Genomic DNA, 16,094 nt, shown 5'->3' with positions numbered 1-16,094 from the left:
ACAGGTAATTATCACTGCTTGAGTTCACACGTTAGGAAGAATCAATGTGTGTTATCTCTGTTGTGTTGGTTAACATATTAGCCCATTTCACTCCAAAATAAATACCTCTGGTGCCATTGACATTGCAACTTAAAATATATATAAGATGTTAGTCATTTTCCTGAGTGGTACTTTCCATAAATCGCCTCCGTTATGCCGCGCCCTCCTCTATCTGATTTGAATTTGAGTTGAAATTAGACTTATAATTGACCGAAAATAAGCAGATATCTTCGATCATGAAATTATTGAATGTTTGGTCAGTTCAGGTGTCTTTCTCTTTTCGTCCAGACATCATATTCTACAATGTCTACATTGCAGGGTTCCTTATGACCAAGAGCCAAACTTGGATAAAATATGGTCAGAATATAGCCAAGACCAAACTGAATTCTAAAATAAAACAAAGAACTGTTGGATGCTGGTAATCTGAAACAAAAACCAGAAATTGCTGGGGAAACTCAGTAGGCCTGGCAGTGTTAACTTTGTTTTCTCTATACAGTTTCTATATGAGTTTCTTCAGCAATTTCTGTTTTTGTACTTGATTGAATCCACCCCAACAACACTTAATGATCCGGCAACAGAAATTACCTCTATTGGTTCAAACTTTGCTTGTTCCAATGATAAATATCGATTATGAATTTAAACATTAATTACTCAATGCTGTAACCAATTCAACAAACATGACAATATTGAACAGTCACAACAGGCAAACATTAACCACGTTGCTGTGATGCTGGTCCTCGCTAACGGATGACAATTTTTGTTTGTGTGTAACTGGCGTTTTCTCACGATTGTTTCACGTTGGCTGTAAGGAATGAGGTATGAGTAAAACAGCGCTGTAGCAACAACATCATGCATAATTAATAAGATTCTTAGTGGATTTATTAAAACGGAAGATTACTAAAATATGTTATGGTTATTAAAGGAGGGTTATAAACGAAATTGTCAAAATTGTCGACAGAAGCATGAATAACACGGGCATACTAAGGGATATTTGGTTCTCTTTTTTCCATTCTCACACTTTGCACGTTAAGTTGAATCATTGTAATAGTGGCGTTAATATCTGGAAATACTGTGACAATATTAAAATAAACAGAGCAAGCCAAAGCATTCTGAAAAATATGGACGCCTGATGAATCTGAATGAAGTGCTATGGATTGGTAGGGAGCAATGCACATGTGTTCGGTCACCGATCGGTTATGTTCGTGCGTTCGGATTTATTAAGAATCAAGACAGGTCTCTGGCAGCGTGGCTGTATTGAGAGGTGATGCTGGGTAAAGCGCAGTGCTAAAACTGCTTCCCACATCTTCTTCGTGCTCCTGCTATATCGCCTTTTCAGTCGGGAGAGACAGCGTTCGCCAACGAACTGCTTATTATTTTCCTCTTTCTTTTTTCCCCTTTCTCTCGTATAACAGCGTTATGCAAGGCATCTGAGCCTCACGACTAATCCTAAGAGGGAAGGACTATACCGAGCTTGCAGTTTTTTTTCGGCAATGCAAAAAATTATGCAGCATATATCGGTCTTCCTAGCTTCTTGGGTTTGCGGACTGGCTTTTGGTGCCTCTTCTCCCACCAGCGTACAAATAGGTGAGTTTCCTTGAGCAGAATAACTGTAATTATCAGAAACCATAAAATCTGCCCCCCCCCCCCCCCCGGAACCTGCTGTGAAAAAGACTTGCAGTATCGATCGTACTCGCCTTCAGTATTCTCTGTAATAATGCCTTCCATCACTGGCTTTGGTAGAAAACGCTTGATCGAGATTTTTAATCTCTCAATATTTCAGCGTCCGTAGATTCAATTTGAATGCATTAAAATTACCTAATTTTGTTTTTGATAACGAATATATTACCACTTGGATAAACTTCCTTCAATGAATTGTGAATAAATCGGATTAAACCCGTTGGTGTTTCTCTATTCCAGGAGGGTTATTCCCAAGAGGCGCAGATCAGGAATACAGTGCGTTTCGTTTAGGAATTTTTCAGCATAATTCCCATGAATTGAGGCTGACGCCCCATGTTGATAATTTGGAGGTGGCAAACAGCTTCGCCATTACTAATGCATGTAAGTAGTCTTTGTGACTGAGGCGGACACTTAGATGTATTAGAATGCTCGTATCCCTGAGCATGATAAGGGAAAGCTAACCTCTCGTTTTTCGTTTGAATATTGCTCTGGCTGAACTTTGGGTCTGGCTGGAGGTGCTGTTGTCTGTGTGTCAGGCTGTTTTGTCGTGTATGTCCGGGAAAGTAAACTGTAGTGAGCGTTAAAGGTCGCATTAGAAAAGCCATACTCATTTCAGTAACTGGGTATCTCTCTGAAGTGAACTGAAACGTATCCCGCATACACATTTAGTAGCAGTTGATTCCCTGTTTGGAAGCAGGATAAGCAGTGATGTCCAGCACTCAATCAGATATATGACTCACATCGCTACTGAGAGAATGAGTGGGATAACCAACAAGCGGCCGAGTGCCATTGGATTCTTATGTCGGGGATGATTTAACGATCAACTCAAGCTTGAAACCAATCTCGGTACCTTAATAATCACCCTCCCCTCAATATTGAATCCATTTATTATTGAATTATTATTTAACTATTATTTATTACATTAAGTCACAAGATGAGATCCCATCATAAAGTAAGTGATCTCCAGCTGACGTCACACCACTGCAGTGGTATAACCAACATTTAGCCCACTGTGTCAAGTACTGTTCAAGGGAGACGGAGACTTCAGCTCAATTCAGCTGGTGACCGAGCTAACATTGCTTACAGAGCGGATCTCTTTTGTTTGCAGCTTGCAGTTATGTTTCTTTTTTGGCCCTGGAATGGGAAGAGTTGATAGTGTGCTCCCGAAAGAACGTGTAACGCTGGTTCAGACAACTCTATAAAGCAGAGCCCATCTGCGTTATAGATTGCTGAAAATGGTGGGGGTGGGGAGCAACTACGATCCACCGCATCAAATGATCACACCCCATTAGGAAATGAGGTCTATATGCAGCTCTTGAGTTACTGGGGAGAAGACCCCACACCAGGTACTAAAATCAACTGTTTTTTTTTACCAGTGCAACTCAAGTCATGTCCCAAATGTACATTTGAACTTGCTTTGTGCTGGTTCGTTGTTCGGTGTTAGCTTTTTTTTGTGTACGTGTGCAATTTCTTCAAAGGCTGCCGGCTGCTAATGACCGACTAGATTCGATGTTTGCCTCTGCTGCAGAAGCTAAACTGACTTCGTATATGTAAGAAATAACATCTAGGATCGAGTTAAAAATCAAAGCTCAGCAACAGCGTCGTGCTGGGAATTTGAACAATGGGATTCCAAAAGGCACTTTTTAGTTGAGCCAATTTGCTCCAGAACGCATGATATGACCCAAGGCTTTTTTGTTTTACAAATGGGGTTTCTGAAATCGATGGTTTGTGGTGCTAATGCTTGTTTTCAATATATGCCCGCCTTCCTTCTTGAAATTGTGACTCGGCTAGATGTGAAGGGAGAAGTGGAAATGAGTGTAATAACTCTGGTGGCAGTTGCAAAGAAAAATCACTTGGGGGCGAGGTTACAGTTGGAAATGAAATTCTAAGACAGCCAAGCGCTCCTCTTTTTTTCGAAAGTATCTCCTCCTGAGAAGAATTCTTGTTAGATCTGCGGAGGTGTTGGCCAATTTCGCACATTAGAATAAAAAATCTCGACAGATCTCTGTGCCCACTGCTGTCGACTAAAATGACATGGTGTATGTGTGTTCAAGGGGCTTATGACTATTGATGCGACACATCCAGTTTGTCCGTGCAGCTCGACGCCTTCCTCTCTCTTCAGCACAGCGTCCTATGTACGTCATGGTTATCTCAAAAAGGAGATGGAGACAGAACTTAAGATAAAAAAAACCCTCACTAATCCTGCCGCTCTCTGACAATTCAATTCATGCTATATATTAGAGGACCTTTTGTTGCCTTCCAACCTGTCTTTACGAACCTGATATATTGATTAATCACAGACGTGCCGCTGATCAGGTGTCAGACTGCGTGAGATAAAGGATATTGTGACATTTCATGGCTAGGCGGAGATCTGACCTCTGTGCTTCGCTGTTCACAAGATCCATCCGAGCCGTCCCTGGCTGCGAGCTGCCAGAGATCCACTTCCATAAAATGGCTGATCCCGGTGGGTGAATCTAACTGGCAGCTCGGCGCAAAATCTAAATGCATTCACCAGATTCGATTGCAGAATAGATAGTCCTAGCCTTTTACATGGAGAAATAATCTGTCCTTAACTCAGAGAATTTAAGCAATAATGCGTGGTTGGGCCAGCGTTTTTTTTCGCTCAGTACTTAAGCTAGAAAGGGCGCAGTCTGCTCTTTTACCGCCGGGGGAGACAAGTGACATAAGGTCTCAGAATAGAAAAAGGCCATTCTGCCCAACAAAACTGTAATGACGTTTACGTCCCGCGTCCTTATATCTTCCTCTGTTCCACCCTACCCTAAATGCCAGGAACTCCCGGTTCCTGCAATAGGTCGGACAATAGTTCTCAGCTCAAATTCGGTATTGGCGCATTCAATGTGAAGTTTTATCTTAACGTTAGATTTGCTAATATATGTAGATGATTAGGTCCGGGATGCACAGTATTTTAAAATTGGTACACTTCACTGTCTTACCCGGGCACTACTCGCTTTCTATTCTATTCAAATTGATGGATTTACTGACTATTCAGCGTTACATTTTCTAGTCATACCCAAATACGAATAGATTTAACATTTTCCTGATTAATGTCGATTTGAGCCAGCAGATTTCCTTCGATGATTTCCTCTCTGTCAACTCTATTAGATCATATCAGTTGTTGAAGCGAAATAGACTAATGATAATTATGTCTTCTAATTGTGCTCACCATTATATGTTATATGTACTACGGATTACAACGAAATGTGTGAACGTCTATAGATCATTTAGACGAGAAAATAAGCACTCGGTTTGAATGCCAGCCACTGCCCTGATGAACAGGGATGGGGGAAATGGAATATGGTGGCGGAGTGCGAGAGGATTTGGATTCAAATCGCACCATCGTAGTTGCTGAATTTGAATGTTCATAAGTAAAGGCTAGTAATTGTGACATTGACAATAGCATCTTGTCCTTGATGTCCTTTAGGGAAGTAAATCTGCCATCCGTACCAGACCCACAGCAACGTGACTGCGCTTTGAAATAGCCTAGCCAGTAACTCAATTCAAAGGCAACAAGGGATAGACAACAAATGCTGCCCTTGCCCGTAATACCCACATCCTATTTAAAAAAATGAAATTGACTAAATAATGGCTAGTGAGCCTTGACTATTAATTCAGAGATCAGGATAATGATCATAAGACTGTAAAATAGCATAGCCTTATTCGACCATTCAGCCCATCAAGTCTGCTCTGCCTGCCTGATTGGGGGACCTGGGTTCAAGTTCTGACATGATGGATGGTGGAATTTGAATTCAACAAAGACCTGGAATTAGGCATTGTCGTTGACCGTGAAACCATTGCTGGTTATCATGAAAATCCAACTGCTGGCCTTGCCTGGACTTGTCTACATGTGACTCCAAACTTACAGCAATGTGGTTGACTCTTAACTACATTCTGGACAACTGGAGATGGGCAATAAATGCCAGACCACCCTACATATCCATATTCCATGAACGAATAAAAGAAAGCATTTGCCATTAAAATGAGCGTTGGACAAATCCAGAATTTCTATTAATAAAAGTAACGCGCTGTGGATATTGGAGACTGAAATAAAAACAGAAAGTGCTGGAGAAGTTCAGCAGGTCTGGCATAATCTCTTAACTTTGTTCCACTGAAAAGGAGCTGCTGGGTGCTGAGTATCTGTTGCAAGTGAGCTCATTGAGCTCTAAACTGTTACCAAGCAAGCACGCTCTCAGTCGAGGCTGCTGGCCGACATGAAGAACTCAGGATACAAACTAGTTACTGCTCTGAACCTTGGAACTTTGAGGCCTCATATAGCATTTTCACCACTATCCCAAGTGGATCAACCAATTCATCATTGAATTTTGATTAAATTAGGCATTTGCCTGGCCTGAATAGTTTCACTACTGTTGAATAAACTTGTTGATCTATCAGAACAAACTTAGCTGCTCTTTATCAATGATGTACAAGAGAAGTCATAGACCAACAGCAACTTGGTAATATCAGGTCATTCATCAGAACAGAGTGCACCAATCATTTTATTAGTCATCGTCAAGTTTTAACTTTGTTACAGACCATTTGTGGGATGTGATGGTTAATATATTAAGTGAGGGAAATTCATAAAAACAATGAACAGTCATGAACAATTTCAATCATGAACAATTTTAAATTATATTTGAGAATGATGCAAGGAAAATCAAGCCACCAAAAGAACTGGGAGCAAGTATTCAGTGCAATGGGTGAACTTCCTACATCTCCAATGACACAATTGTTCAATAGCCTTTGGCATTGATCTTTAACTCATCATTGTCTACAGGAATAGTGCCAGATGACTGGAGGATAGCAAATGTGGTTCCCCTGTTCAAGAAGGGGAGTAGAGACAACCCTGATAATTATAGACCAGTGAGCCTTACCTCAGTTGTTGGTAAAGTGTTGGAAAAGGTTATATAAGATAGGATTTATAATCATCTAGAAAAGAATAAATTGATTAGGGATAGTCAGCACGGTTTTGTGAAAGGAAGGTCATGCCTCACAAACCTTATTGAGTTCTTTGAAAAGGTGACCAAACAGGTAGATGAGAGTAAACCGGTTGATGTGGTGTATATGGATTTCAGCAAGGCGTTCGATAAGGTTCCCCACAATAGGCTAGTGTACAAAATGCAGAGGAATGGAATTGTGGGAGATATAGCAGTTTGCATCAGAAATTGTCTTGCTGAAAGAAGACAGAGGGTGGTGGTTAATGGGAAATGTTCATCCTGGAGACCAGTTACTAGTGGTGTACCGCAAGGGTTGGTGTTGAGTCCACTGCTGTTTGTCATTTTTATAAATGACCTGGATGAGGGCATAGAAGGATGGTTTAGTAAATTTGCAGACGACACTAAGGCCGGTGGAGTTGTGGATAGTGACAAAAGATGCTGTAGGTTGCAGAGAGACATAGATAAGCTGCAGAGCTGGGCTGAGAGGTGGCAAATGGAGTTTAATGCAGACAAGTGTGAGGTGATGCACTTTGGTAGGAGTAACCAGAAGGCAAAGTACAGGGCTAATGGTAAGATTCTTAGTAATGTAGATGAGCGGAGAGATCTCGGTGTCCATGTACACAGATCCTTGAAAATTGCCACCCAGGTTGACAGGGCTGTTAAGAAGGCATACAGTGTTTTAGCTTTTATTAATGGAGCGATCGAGTTCCAGAACCAAGAGGTTATGGTGAAGCTGCACAAAACTCTGGTGTGGCCGCACTTGGAGTATTGTGTACAGTTCTGGTCACCGCATTATAAGAAGGATGTGGAAGCTTTGGAAAGGGTGCAGAGGAGATTTACTAGGATGTTGCCTGGTATGGAGGGAAGGTCTTAGAGGAAAGGCTGAGGGACTTGAGGCTGTTTTCATTAGAGAGAAGAAGGTTGAGAGGTGACTTAATTGAAACATATAAAATAATCAGAGGGTTAGATAGGGTGGCTAGGGAGAGCCTTTTTCCTGGGATGGTGACGGCGAGCAAGAGGGGGCATAGCTTTAAATTGAGAGGTGAAAGATATAGGACAGATGTCAGAGGTAGTTTCTTTACTCAGAGTAGTAAGGGAATGGAACGCTTTGCCTGCAACGGTACTAGATTCGCCAACTTTGGGTACATTTAAGTCATCATTGGACAAGCATATGGACATACATGGAATAGTGTAGGTTAGATGGGCTTGAGATTGGTATGACGGGTCGGCACAACATCGAGGGCCGAAGGGCCTGAACTGTGCTGTTATGTTCTATGTAGTCTATGTGTTTCTCTCTCAGATTTTGTTGCATTATTCTCTTTGCTTCTTCCCTCCCCCAGTCAAGTCTATATTAACACCATGAATTAAAAAAAGTGGCCTAGCATGTCCAGTATAACAGTGCTATCTAAGCCTGATCTGGCTAAATTTACATTCAATAGGACTGAGAATTCAGGTCAATCATGACTGAATGCCGTTGGTACTCAGTTGAAGAAGTAAGACAAGAGAGACTGTTTTTAACATCAAGGCAGTAAATGACTGGAACTACCATCAAACAGCCCTAGCAAAACTAAAGTCAATGGGATTTGGGGAATCTCTACATTAGTTGGAGTTATACCTGGAACAAATAAATATGGTTGTGGTTTTTGAAGGCTAATTATCTCAGCCCTAGGATGTCCCTGTAGGATTGCACATCAGTGAAATATCATATGGCCAAAAATCAAAAGTAGCTTTATCAGTAACCTCCCCTCAGCATAAGGTCAAAAGTGGGGATGTTTGCTGAGGATTGCATACTGTACAATACTGTTTACAACTCCTCATTTACTGAACCAGTCGGCACCTTCATGCAGCAATATTGGACAACATTCAGACTTGGGCTTTTGCATAGGAAATAACATGCATGCCACAGAAGTGTCAGGCAGTGACCATCTCCAGTAAGAGAGAATTTAACCTCTTCCCTTGGCATAGAATATCATTACAATAGCTGTATCCTAAACAATCAGCACCCTGGGGTTTAGTATTACTTAGAACTTGAACTGCACCAGCCAATAACAAATGTAGCGACAAGTGTAGGTCAGAGTCCAGGAATTTTAAAGCGAGTAACTCACCTCCTGACTCCCTAAACTAACATCTAGCATCCACTTGGCTCAAGTCAGGGGTGTGATGAAATACCCTGTACTTGCCTGGAAAATTGCAGCTTCAACAACATTCAAGTATGTCGACAACATCTTGGACAAAGCAGCCTGCTTAATCAGCACCTGATTCCCTCTATCATAAATATTGAATCCTCAGTCCATGCTAGCACATCGCTGCCAATACTGTGAGCTCCTGTCTCATGCAGTAATCTGTTAGGTGCCACCTTATTAAATGTCTTTGGAAATTCAACTCACTAAATCTACTCGCCCTCTTTATAACCTTGGTTTATTATTTCCTCCAAGAACTCGAGCAAGTTTGTCAAGCATGATTTCCCTTTCAGAAAATCATGTTGACTCTATTTGATTGTGCTAAGCCTTTCTAAATGTCCTGTTATTTCTTCCTCAGTAATGGGTTCTAGCATTTCTCAATGCCAGATGACTGGCCCATCATTTCTTGCTTTCTGTCTGCCTCCTTTCTTGAACAGAGATGTCACATTAGTGACAGGAATCCAATAAATTTTGGAATATTTCAACCAATGCCTTCACTATCTCTGGAGACATTTCCTTTAAAAGCCTTGGATGCAGGTCATCGGGTCTGGTGACTTTCTGTCTTTAATCTTTAATCCCTAATTTGTCAAATACCTTAGCTCTCTTTGTCAAATAGAGAGTACTATTACAAGCTCTTTCCACCTATGCACACCTTGTTTATCAGTTATTTTTGGGATGTTTAATGTCTTCCACCATAAAAACCAATGTAAAATATTGATTCAAATTATCTGCCATTTCCTTGTTGTCTTTTATCAATTTCCTATTTGTATCCTTGATGGATCCCATACATATCTCTGTAATTGTCCTTATTTAAGTTGATGATACTAGTGTAAGACCTGAGCTCCTCACCTGTAAACTGATTTTGAAATTTTACTACTTGTGATTAGTTCCAACGAGAGGAGTCTTAACTACAATATTTCATATTAATCCTACCTTATCACACATCACAAGGTCTAAAATAGACTGCTCCTGGAAAGATTCTGTAACATACTGCTCTTAAAAGAAAGTTCCTGATGCATTCTACAACACCAGCATCCATCCTACCCTTACTGATTTAATTTATCAATAAGCTGAGTGAAATCACCCCTGACGATTTTAGTGCCTTTCTTGATCGCCTCCATTATTTTTTCATATATATTTTATCCACAATGAGGCAACTCTGTGGGATCCAGTAGATGACTCCCACCCATGACCTCTTTGCCTTGCTCTTCTTATTTCCACCTAAACTGATTCCACACCAAGATCTATTGCACCTACATCACTATCCGTGACCCACCAACACCTTTCTATATTAACAAAGCTACTCACCTTTTTACCTATTTTTCTGCAACATTGAATACAGTTGAACATTGAGGTCCCAGTCTTGGTCACTTAGCAACCCCATCTGTGTAATTGCTATTCAGTCACCTGAATTTATTTCTGCTTGTATCATTAACTCCTCGAATTACAAATGCTGTGTGCATTCAGATAAAAAGCTTTAAACTTTGTCTTTTTGCCATTACTTACTCTTCAACATGGGGGAGGCGTTGGCCTAGTGGTATTATTGCTGGACTGTTAATCCAGAGACCCAGGTAATGTTCTGGGGATCCGGGTTCAATCCTGCCATGGCAAATGGTGAAGTTGGAATTCAATAAATACCTGGAATTAAGAATCTAATGATGACCGTGAATCCAAAAAAAAACCCATCCGGTTAACTAATGTCTTCTAGGGAAGGAATTGTCATCCTTACCTGGTCTGGCCTATACATGACTCCAGACCCACAGCAATGTAGTTGACTCTTAACTACCCTCTAGGCAAATAGGGACAGGCAATGACACCCTCATCTAGTGAATGAATAAAGGAAAAATAAATCTCCTAAACACTTTACCTCTGCCCTCTGCAGAGGCAAGGATAGCAGATGCATGGGCACGCAAGAAACTTTGTGTTCCTTTACTATTCTTTCATTGTCATTAGTTGAAATTCTGGAACTCCCTACCCAGCTTCATTGTGTAGATCTCATGGATTGAAAAGGTTCAGGAAGGCAGCTCACACCAGGATATTAAAGATGACCTATAATTGATAACCTAGTTTGATGAGCCTGCATCCCATGAATGAGTTTTTAAAAATCAGTGTGAGAAAGTGTAATCTATTTTGGAATCATTGTTATAACTTGATTGTCATTATTTGCTGATCATTATTTATTGTAGAGAATATTTACCTTGAATTATCAAATATGTTATCTGCTCTCATATAATAAGTGTAATAATTCTAAAAGAAAATGAAAACGCCTGTTGATAGTGGACATTTGCAATAATAAACTTGGACATGTCCTAAACGGTAACACAAAAATCCGTTTTATGAATTATTGATCCCAGTGTGGAAGATGCAGTCGAGAAAGCCATCACGTCTAATTGCCTTTGCAGTTGTCCATTTACTGAAAACATTTCCTATACCTCATTTACTTTCTCTAAATGTATGTACAAAACCTTTCTTTAAAATGTCTTCTGCACCCTGACATCATTTTTTACTCAAGAACTAACGCCATAGAGAAGGTACGTTGCATTGTATCACAAAACACGGGAGACTGTGTTGCTATAAACATCCTATGTCAAATTAGATTGCAGGTCTTAGTATAATTCCAGCTGGAGATTGCTCTTGGCAACTTCTTATAGTAATAAATCAATAATCTCACTGAAAGAGACTACAGAACCTAAAGAACATTACCTGGGTCTCTGGATTAATAGCCCAGCGACGAAAGAAGGTAAATTTCCTTCAGACATTCTCCTGATCATCTCCCACAAAAGTAGAACATCCTGGAAAACCATGCAGTAAACCACCATTACACTTTTGATAAGGTTTGTGGCACTTCTACTGAAGTTATTGTAAATTAAGGGGCGACTCCTCCAGAAATTCACTCCCTTACTGTAACAAATGAAAAAAATGTCACCACCACAATGTGTTTCTTTAAGGTTGCATTTGAGACACATTATTGCAGCAGCTTGGAACGGGATTATACTGCATCTAATCGTATTCTGACGGCCCAGAGAGCTTGTTACTGGGTGCTGGGTATTTATACCAATCTTTTCAGTGAAGTTATTTCACACCTCCAGAGCAAGTGGGTCTTGAACCTAGGCCTCCTTGTCTAGACATATGGACTATTGCACCTCAGACCTCTGATACTTGGTGCTTGAATGAGAAAGTATTCCACTTTCCAGATTCATATTTTTAATATTCTTTAATCTGAAAACATTCTTCATAACAGAAAATATCCAAGTGTGAAGTAATGAAAATTCATGCACCGTGAATGCCTTGGAGAAAGCTTAACAGCAACCAGATTCATAATTGCCTATTTCTCCAGTAACCATGCATCTTTGTCTATGACATTTTTTCTGAAGTTTGCATTAAAAATTAAAGTCATCTTCTATAATTTATATCTTTTTTCTCTTGAATTGTTTTCCTTCAAGTTCTCTTAAAATAAAGAAGGTAGATTTCCTTGGATGTTTTCCAGATTGATCACTGTAATTTTGGTGAGAGAGTCATGGGAATGTTGCACAAATTTCATAAGCAGTAATTGTGTGATCTCTGCTTCCAGTATGATTATATCGCACATTCCAAGCTGTTTCCCACTGAGACCCAGTTTTCAGGCTTGAAAACTTGTGACTTCTAAGTGGAAACTGCGAACATGTCAGGATGAGGAAAGCATTGACTATTAGAGTGGGAGTTCGGCTCTTATAAACCAGTCAGACCTCAATGATGGTCATTACTGCCCCAGAAGCTTGTGACCCCAATATTTCAGCTTATGATCTACACTTGGAATCACCCCCATTTGGGGAAGCCCCTGGATTAAATATAATGTAAATGCCTTTTACTCTGACCTAATAGTACTGTTTCACCTTTCACCAAAGTAGCAGGAAATGAGTAGAAGGATCCTCATGAGAACTGTGGTCGTTGATTGCAGTTTTAGTGAGTTCTGTGGCCACTGTGTTAACTTGGAATAGTTAATTGTGCACTGTTGCTGGAATCATTAAGTTAAAGTTTGGAGCACTGATTCCAGATTTGTGCATCTAATTTAGTGCCATTTTGAGAAAGTGCAGCACTGTAAGAGATCTCTCTGGCTGTGTCAGTAAATTAGCTGCTTACTGTTATCCAGCTGAGGGCAAGACCCTTCAAAAGCCCTTGTCAAAATTCTGTCCTCAACTGATGAACCTTTTTTAAAATACAGCCATTCATGTAATTGCAGTTGTTTTTAGCTCATTTCTGGCTGGACTTGCCATCACAACAATCACTGTATGCCAAACTAATTAACTTATAATATTTCTGAGAACTCAGGAAAACCACATTTTTTGAATGGTTTTCAGTTGAATATAAGAAATTAACATTAAAACAGATGTAATTCCTCTGGGAACAGTTCTTACATAAAGTTATTGTGTTAAATTTTTTTGCTTTAAGGAACCATAATCTGTAAATAAATCAGAACCAAAGATTAGCCTGTAGAATGTGGTCTAGCTGTCAAATATTTTCTGCTTTAGAAATAGCTGGCAAACTTTATTTGATTGGATCATATCAAATGCAGCTTGTGTATATTCTTAATCAGCATCTTACCATGAATAGGATTTTACTCTTGGTAGTGAAGTAGGATTGAATTCATCAGAGACACAGACACAGAAACCGGTAGACAATGATGTCTTGGTGAGAGAATGTTGAAAGTGGTTCAGTCATGATATAAATATCTAGGGTTGATTTTCCTGATTAAGAAAGAGAGAAAATTCACCATTACTAGTTAAATCAATAGAGTAATTATGACCAAAAATTCTAATTATCTTCTTGTAATGAAATATAACATTGAAACACCCTGGTATTTGCTTAGTAAAACTTTCTGATTGGCCCTGAATGAAAACAGGGAAGTCCTGTTAAAGAAGGAAGGTGTTGTCAAAGGAATTTTTATGACTTGTATGTTTTAAGAAAGTCACAGTAGACATCAATGGGCAAAATGTTTATGCTCTGGTGAGGTTGGGAAGGGAGGAAGACAGGGCACAGAAAAAACAGGCAGTGGCTGGCATGCCATAGCCCCAAGATTGTTTCCAGTATTAACCAGTTTAGTGTCAGTGAGATTGAAGCCCAGCTAGGCTGACTGCTGCCGCACATCAATTAGTCTCACTGACACCTGACCAACTGGGATTTTCCAGTCATCTGCCAGTTTCCCAACATGATTGGGAGCACTACATTTTAACTACATGGAGGTGGAAACCCAACAGGCCAGGGGTGCAGTACTCCAAACAGATCTGTCAGAGACAGAAACTAAAGGGGACCCTGCAGCCTTTAGGACCCAATATCAAGCTCAATACTTTTAGGGCCTGAACACCTTCTCCCATGTCCTTACCCAACGTCCATACAACAGACCTTGTCATCACTTGGCCTGCTACCATGAACAACCCACTGTCAGTTACTGATATTCCCCATTAGCAGCTATTGATTCCACAGGCTAACCTCTTCCCATTCCTTTGTCTACCCAACTGTTCTTCTTTCCCTCTGTGCTCTATCTCCACCTATCTTTTCCTGTAACCCCTTATCCCCACCCCATTTTCAGCATACTTTCCAAGCTAAACTCAATTCTGAAGAACAGTCACTGGCCCAAAATGTTAACTCTGCTTCCTCTACACAGATGCCACTAAAACTGCTGAGGTTTTCCAGTGATTTGTGTTTTCATTTCTGATTTCCAGCAGCCGCAGTTCTTTGGAAATTTTTTGCCCTTCCTGTCAGTCTACCTGAGAGTGAAGCCATATTTCATTTTGTTGAAGGATGCTGCCACGCATTCCCTGTACAACCTCCAATGATCATGGTGACCTAGGCACTTTTATTGATTTCTATTGAAACTTTTTAAAAAGTTGGTGAGAGGATATTTCAATATTAAATAGCCCACTCAGTTATTTACCATTTATTGTAGCCACCTGCCCCTTTCAAGCTGGGAGTCCTTTGTCTAGGCCTCTAGTCATGTATAATAGGAAAGGAAACATATCTACATGCCGATTACAGAGTTAACACTAAAACTCACTGGGCAGTGACAGCTTCTCCTCCAGGCAGGTTCGGGATTTAGAAACCATTCTTCTGATGATCCAAAGTGAAAATTCAATTTCTATAGAATAGTATCTTGCAAAAGTAGGAAATACCTTGGGTTTGATTGTTGGAACCATTGGGAAAGTCAAATTCCACATGCAAAGACTGCACGGAACCGAACTGCTCTCATGACTATGAAATTTTTCATGAATAAAACATATTGTTATTTTTGAAAATAAAAAGCATTTTGTAGAATAATCGTTGGGTGGGATCAACTTTGCTAGGCAGCAACACAGTTGAGGTAATACATATTTTTCTGCAATCTACTCATGGAGAGATATGCAGAATTGTCTCTCTTGCTTTTGAGAAGAGCCTCTGAAAACCCAGAAATAAGATCCAGATTTCCTTGAGCTATGTACCCAACTTTGTAGTTATGCCTTCACCCCAGCATTTCAGCTGAAATCCTTCTGCCTCAAATTGTCTAAAGTAGGGGCTAATAATGTAACAACTGTACTTCAAAGGTACTTAATGACTGTAAAGCATTTTGGAATGTTGGACATGAAAGGTGCTGCATGAAGTTCTACCCTTCTTTAATCAAACAGTGAAGTAATGTACCATCTGACACCTTGAAGAATGTCAGGATGGACTGTGTATTTCCTTAATAAGTCAGATTTATTAAATCAGATAAATTTAAAGATTGCGTAATAAGGACAGTCAGATAGAAATGTGATGAATTAAAGTCAAATCAAGCACATAAAGAAAAATAAAATTGGGAAAATGATTAGATTAAGAGGACAAATAGGATAAATTAGCAATTAGCTAGATTCATTTGTTCCCTTTTTGAGCTGGAGGGGTAAATTGATATTGTAAGAACACAAATTTTGATCACTAAGGGTGTTAGAAGCAGTCCAACTTGGAAATTGTAGGAGAATTGCTGCTTTTAAGAGGTTAATGGTAAAGTGGTATAGATGATTTAGAAGTATGTGGCAATTGAGGAAATACATGGCATCTCCTCTTCATCTCTAATTGCTAGATGACTTACATACTAGTTACGAGAAGTGGCATTAAACTCAACATTATTGGTTTGGCAAATTCTGGTCCAATGGAGTAAATGGGGTACCAGTTTTCTAGAATTTTTATGGATTTTCTGCTGAAGTTACAATAAATGAGCAGGAGGAAGACTTCATAGAAATATAACCTGCTGTTTTACACT

The 16,094-nt window shown here is 39.9% G+C and overlaps 1 protein-coding gene across 7 annotated transcripts in view; it reads left to right on the top strand.

Moving 5' to 3' along the window:
* Nucleotides 1-768: 768 nt before the first annotated feature.
* The window catches only part of gria2b (glutamate receptor, ionotropic, AMPA 2b), a 141,647-nt gene continuing 126,321 nt past the window's right edge, over nucleotides 769-16,094 (top strand). For 2 of the 7 annotated variants that reach the window (XM_048543878.2, XM_048543910.2), the window contains exons 1-2: nucleotides 1,262-1,623; nucleotides 1,957-2,097. In XM_048543878.2, coding sequence (XP_048399835.1) covers nucleotides 1,530-1,623; nucleotides 1,957-2,097 — 235 coding nt within the window. In that variant the 5' untranslated portion in view covers nucleotides 1,262-1,529. Of the gene's footprint in view, nucleotides 856-1,259; nucleotides 1,624-1,956; nucleotides 2,098-2,723; nucleotides 3,063-16,094 lie in introns of those variants that run through there. The other 5 variants (XM_059644847.1, XM_048543902.2, XR_007248841.2 and 2 more) reach the window with 5 other exon arrangements.

The sequence above is a fragment of the Stegostoma tigrinum genome, chromosome 1 (assembly GCF_030684315.1).
Source record: "Stegostoma tigrinum isolate sSteTig4 chromosome 1, sSteTig4.hap1, whole genome shotgun sequence".
Classification (NCBI taxonomy): Eukaryota; Metazoa; Chordata; class Chondrichthyes; order Orectolobiformes; family Stegostomatidae; genus Stegostoma; species Stegostoma tigrinum.
The sequence above is the reverse complement of the archived record's forward strand: the minus strand, read 5'-3'. Positions and strand labels throughout refer to the sequence as shown.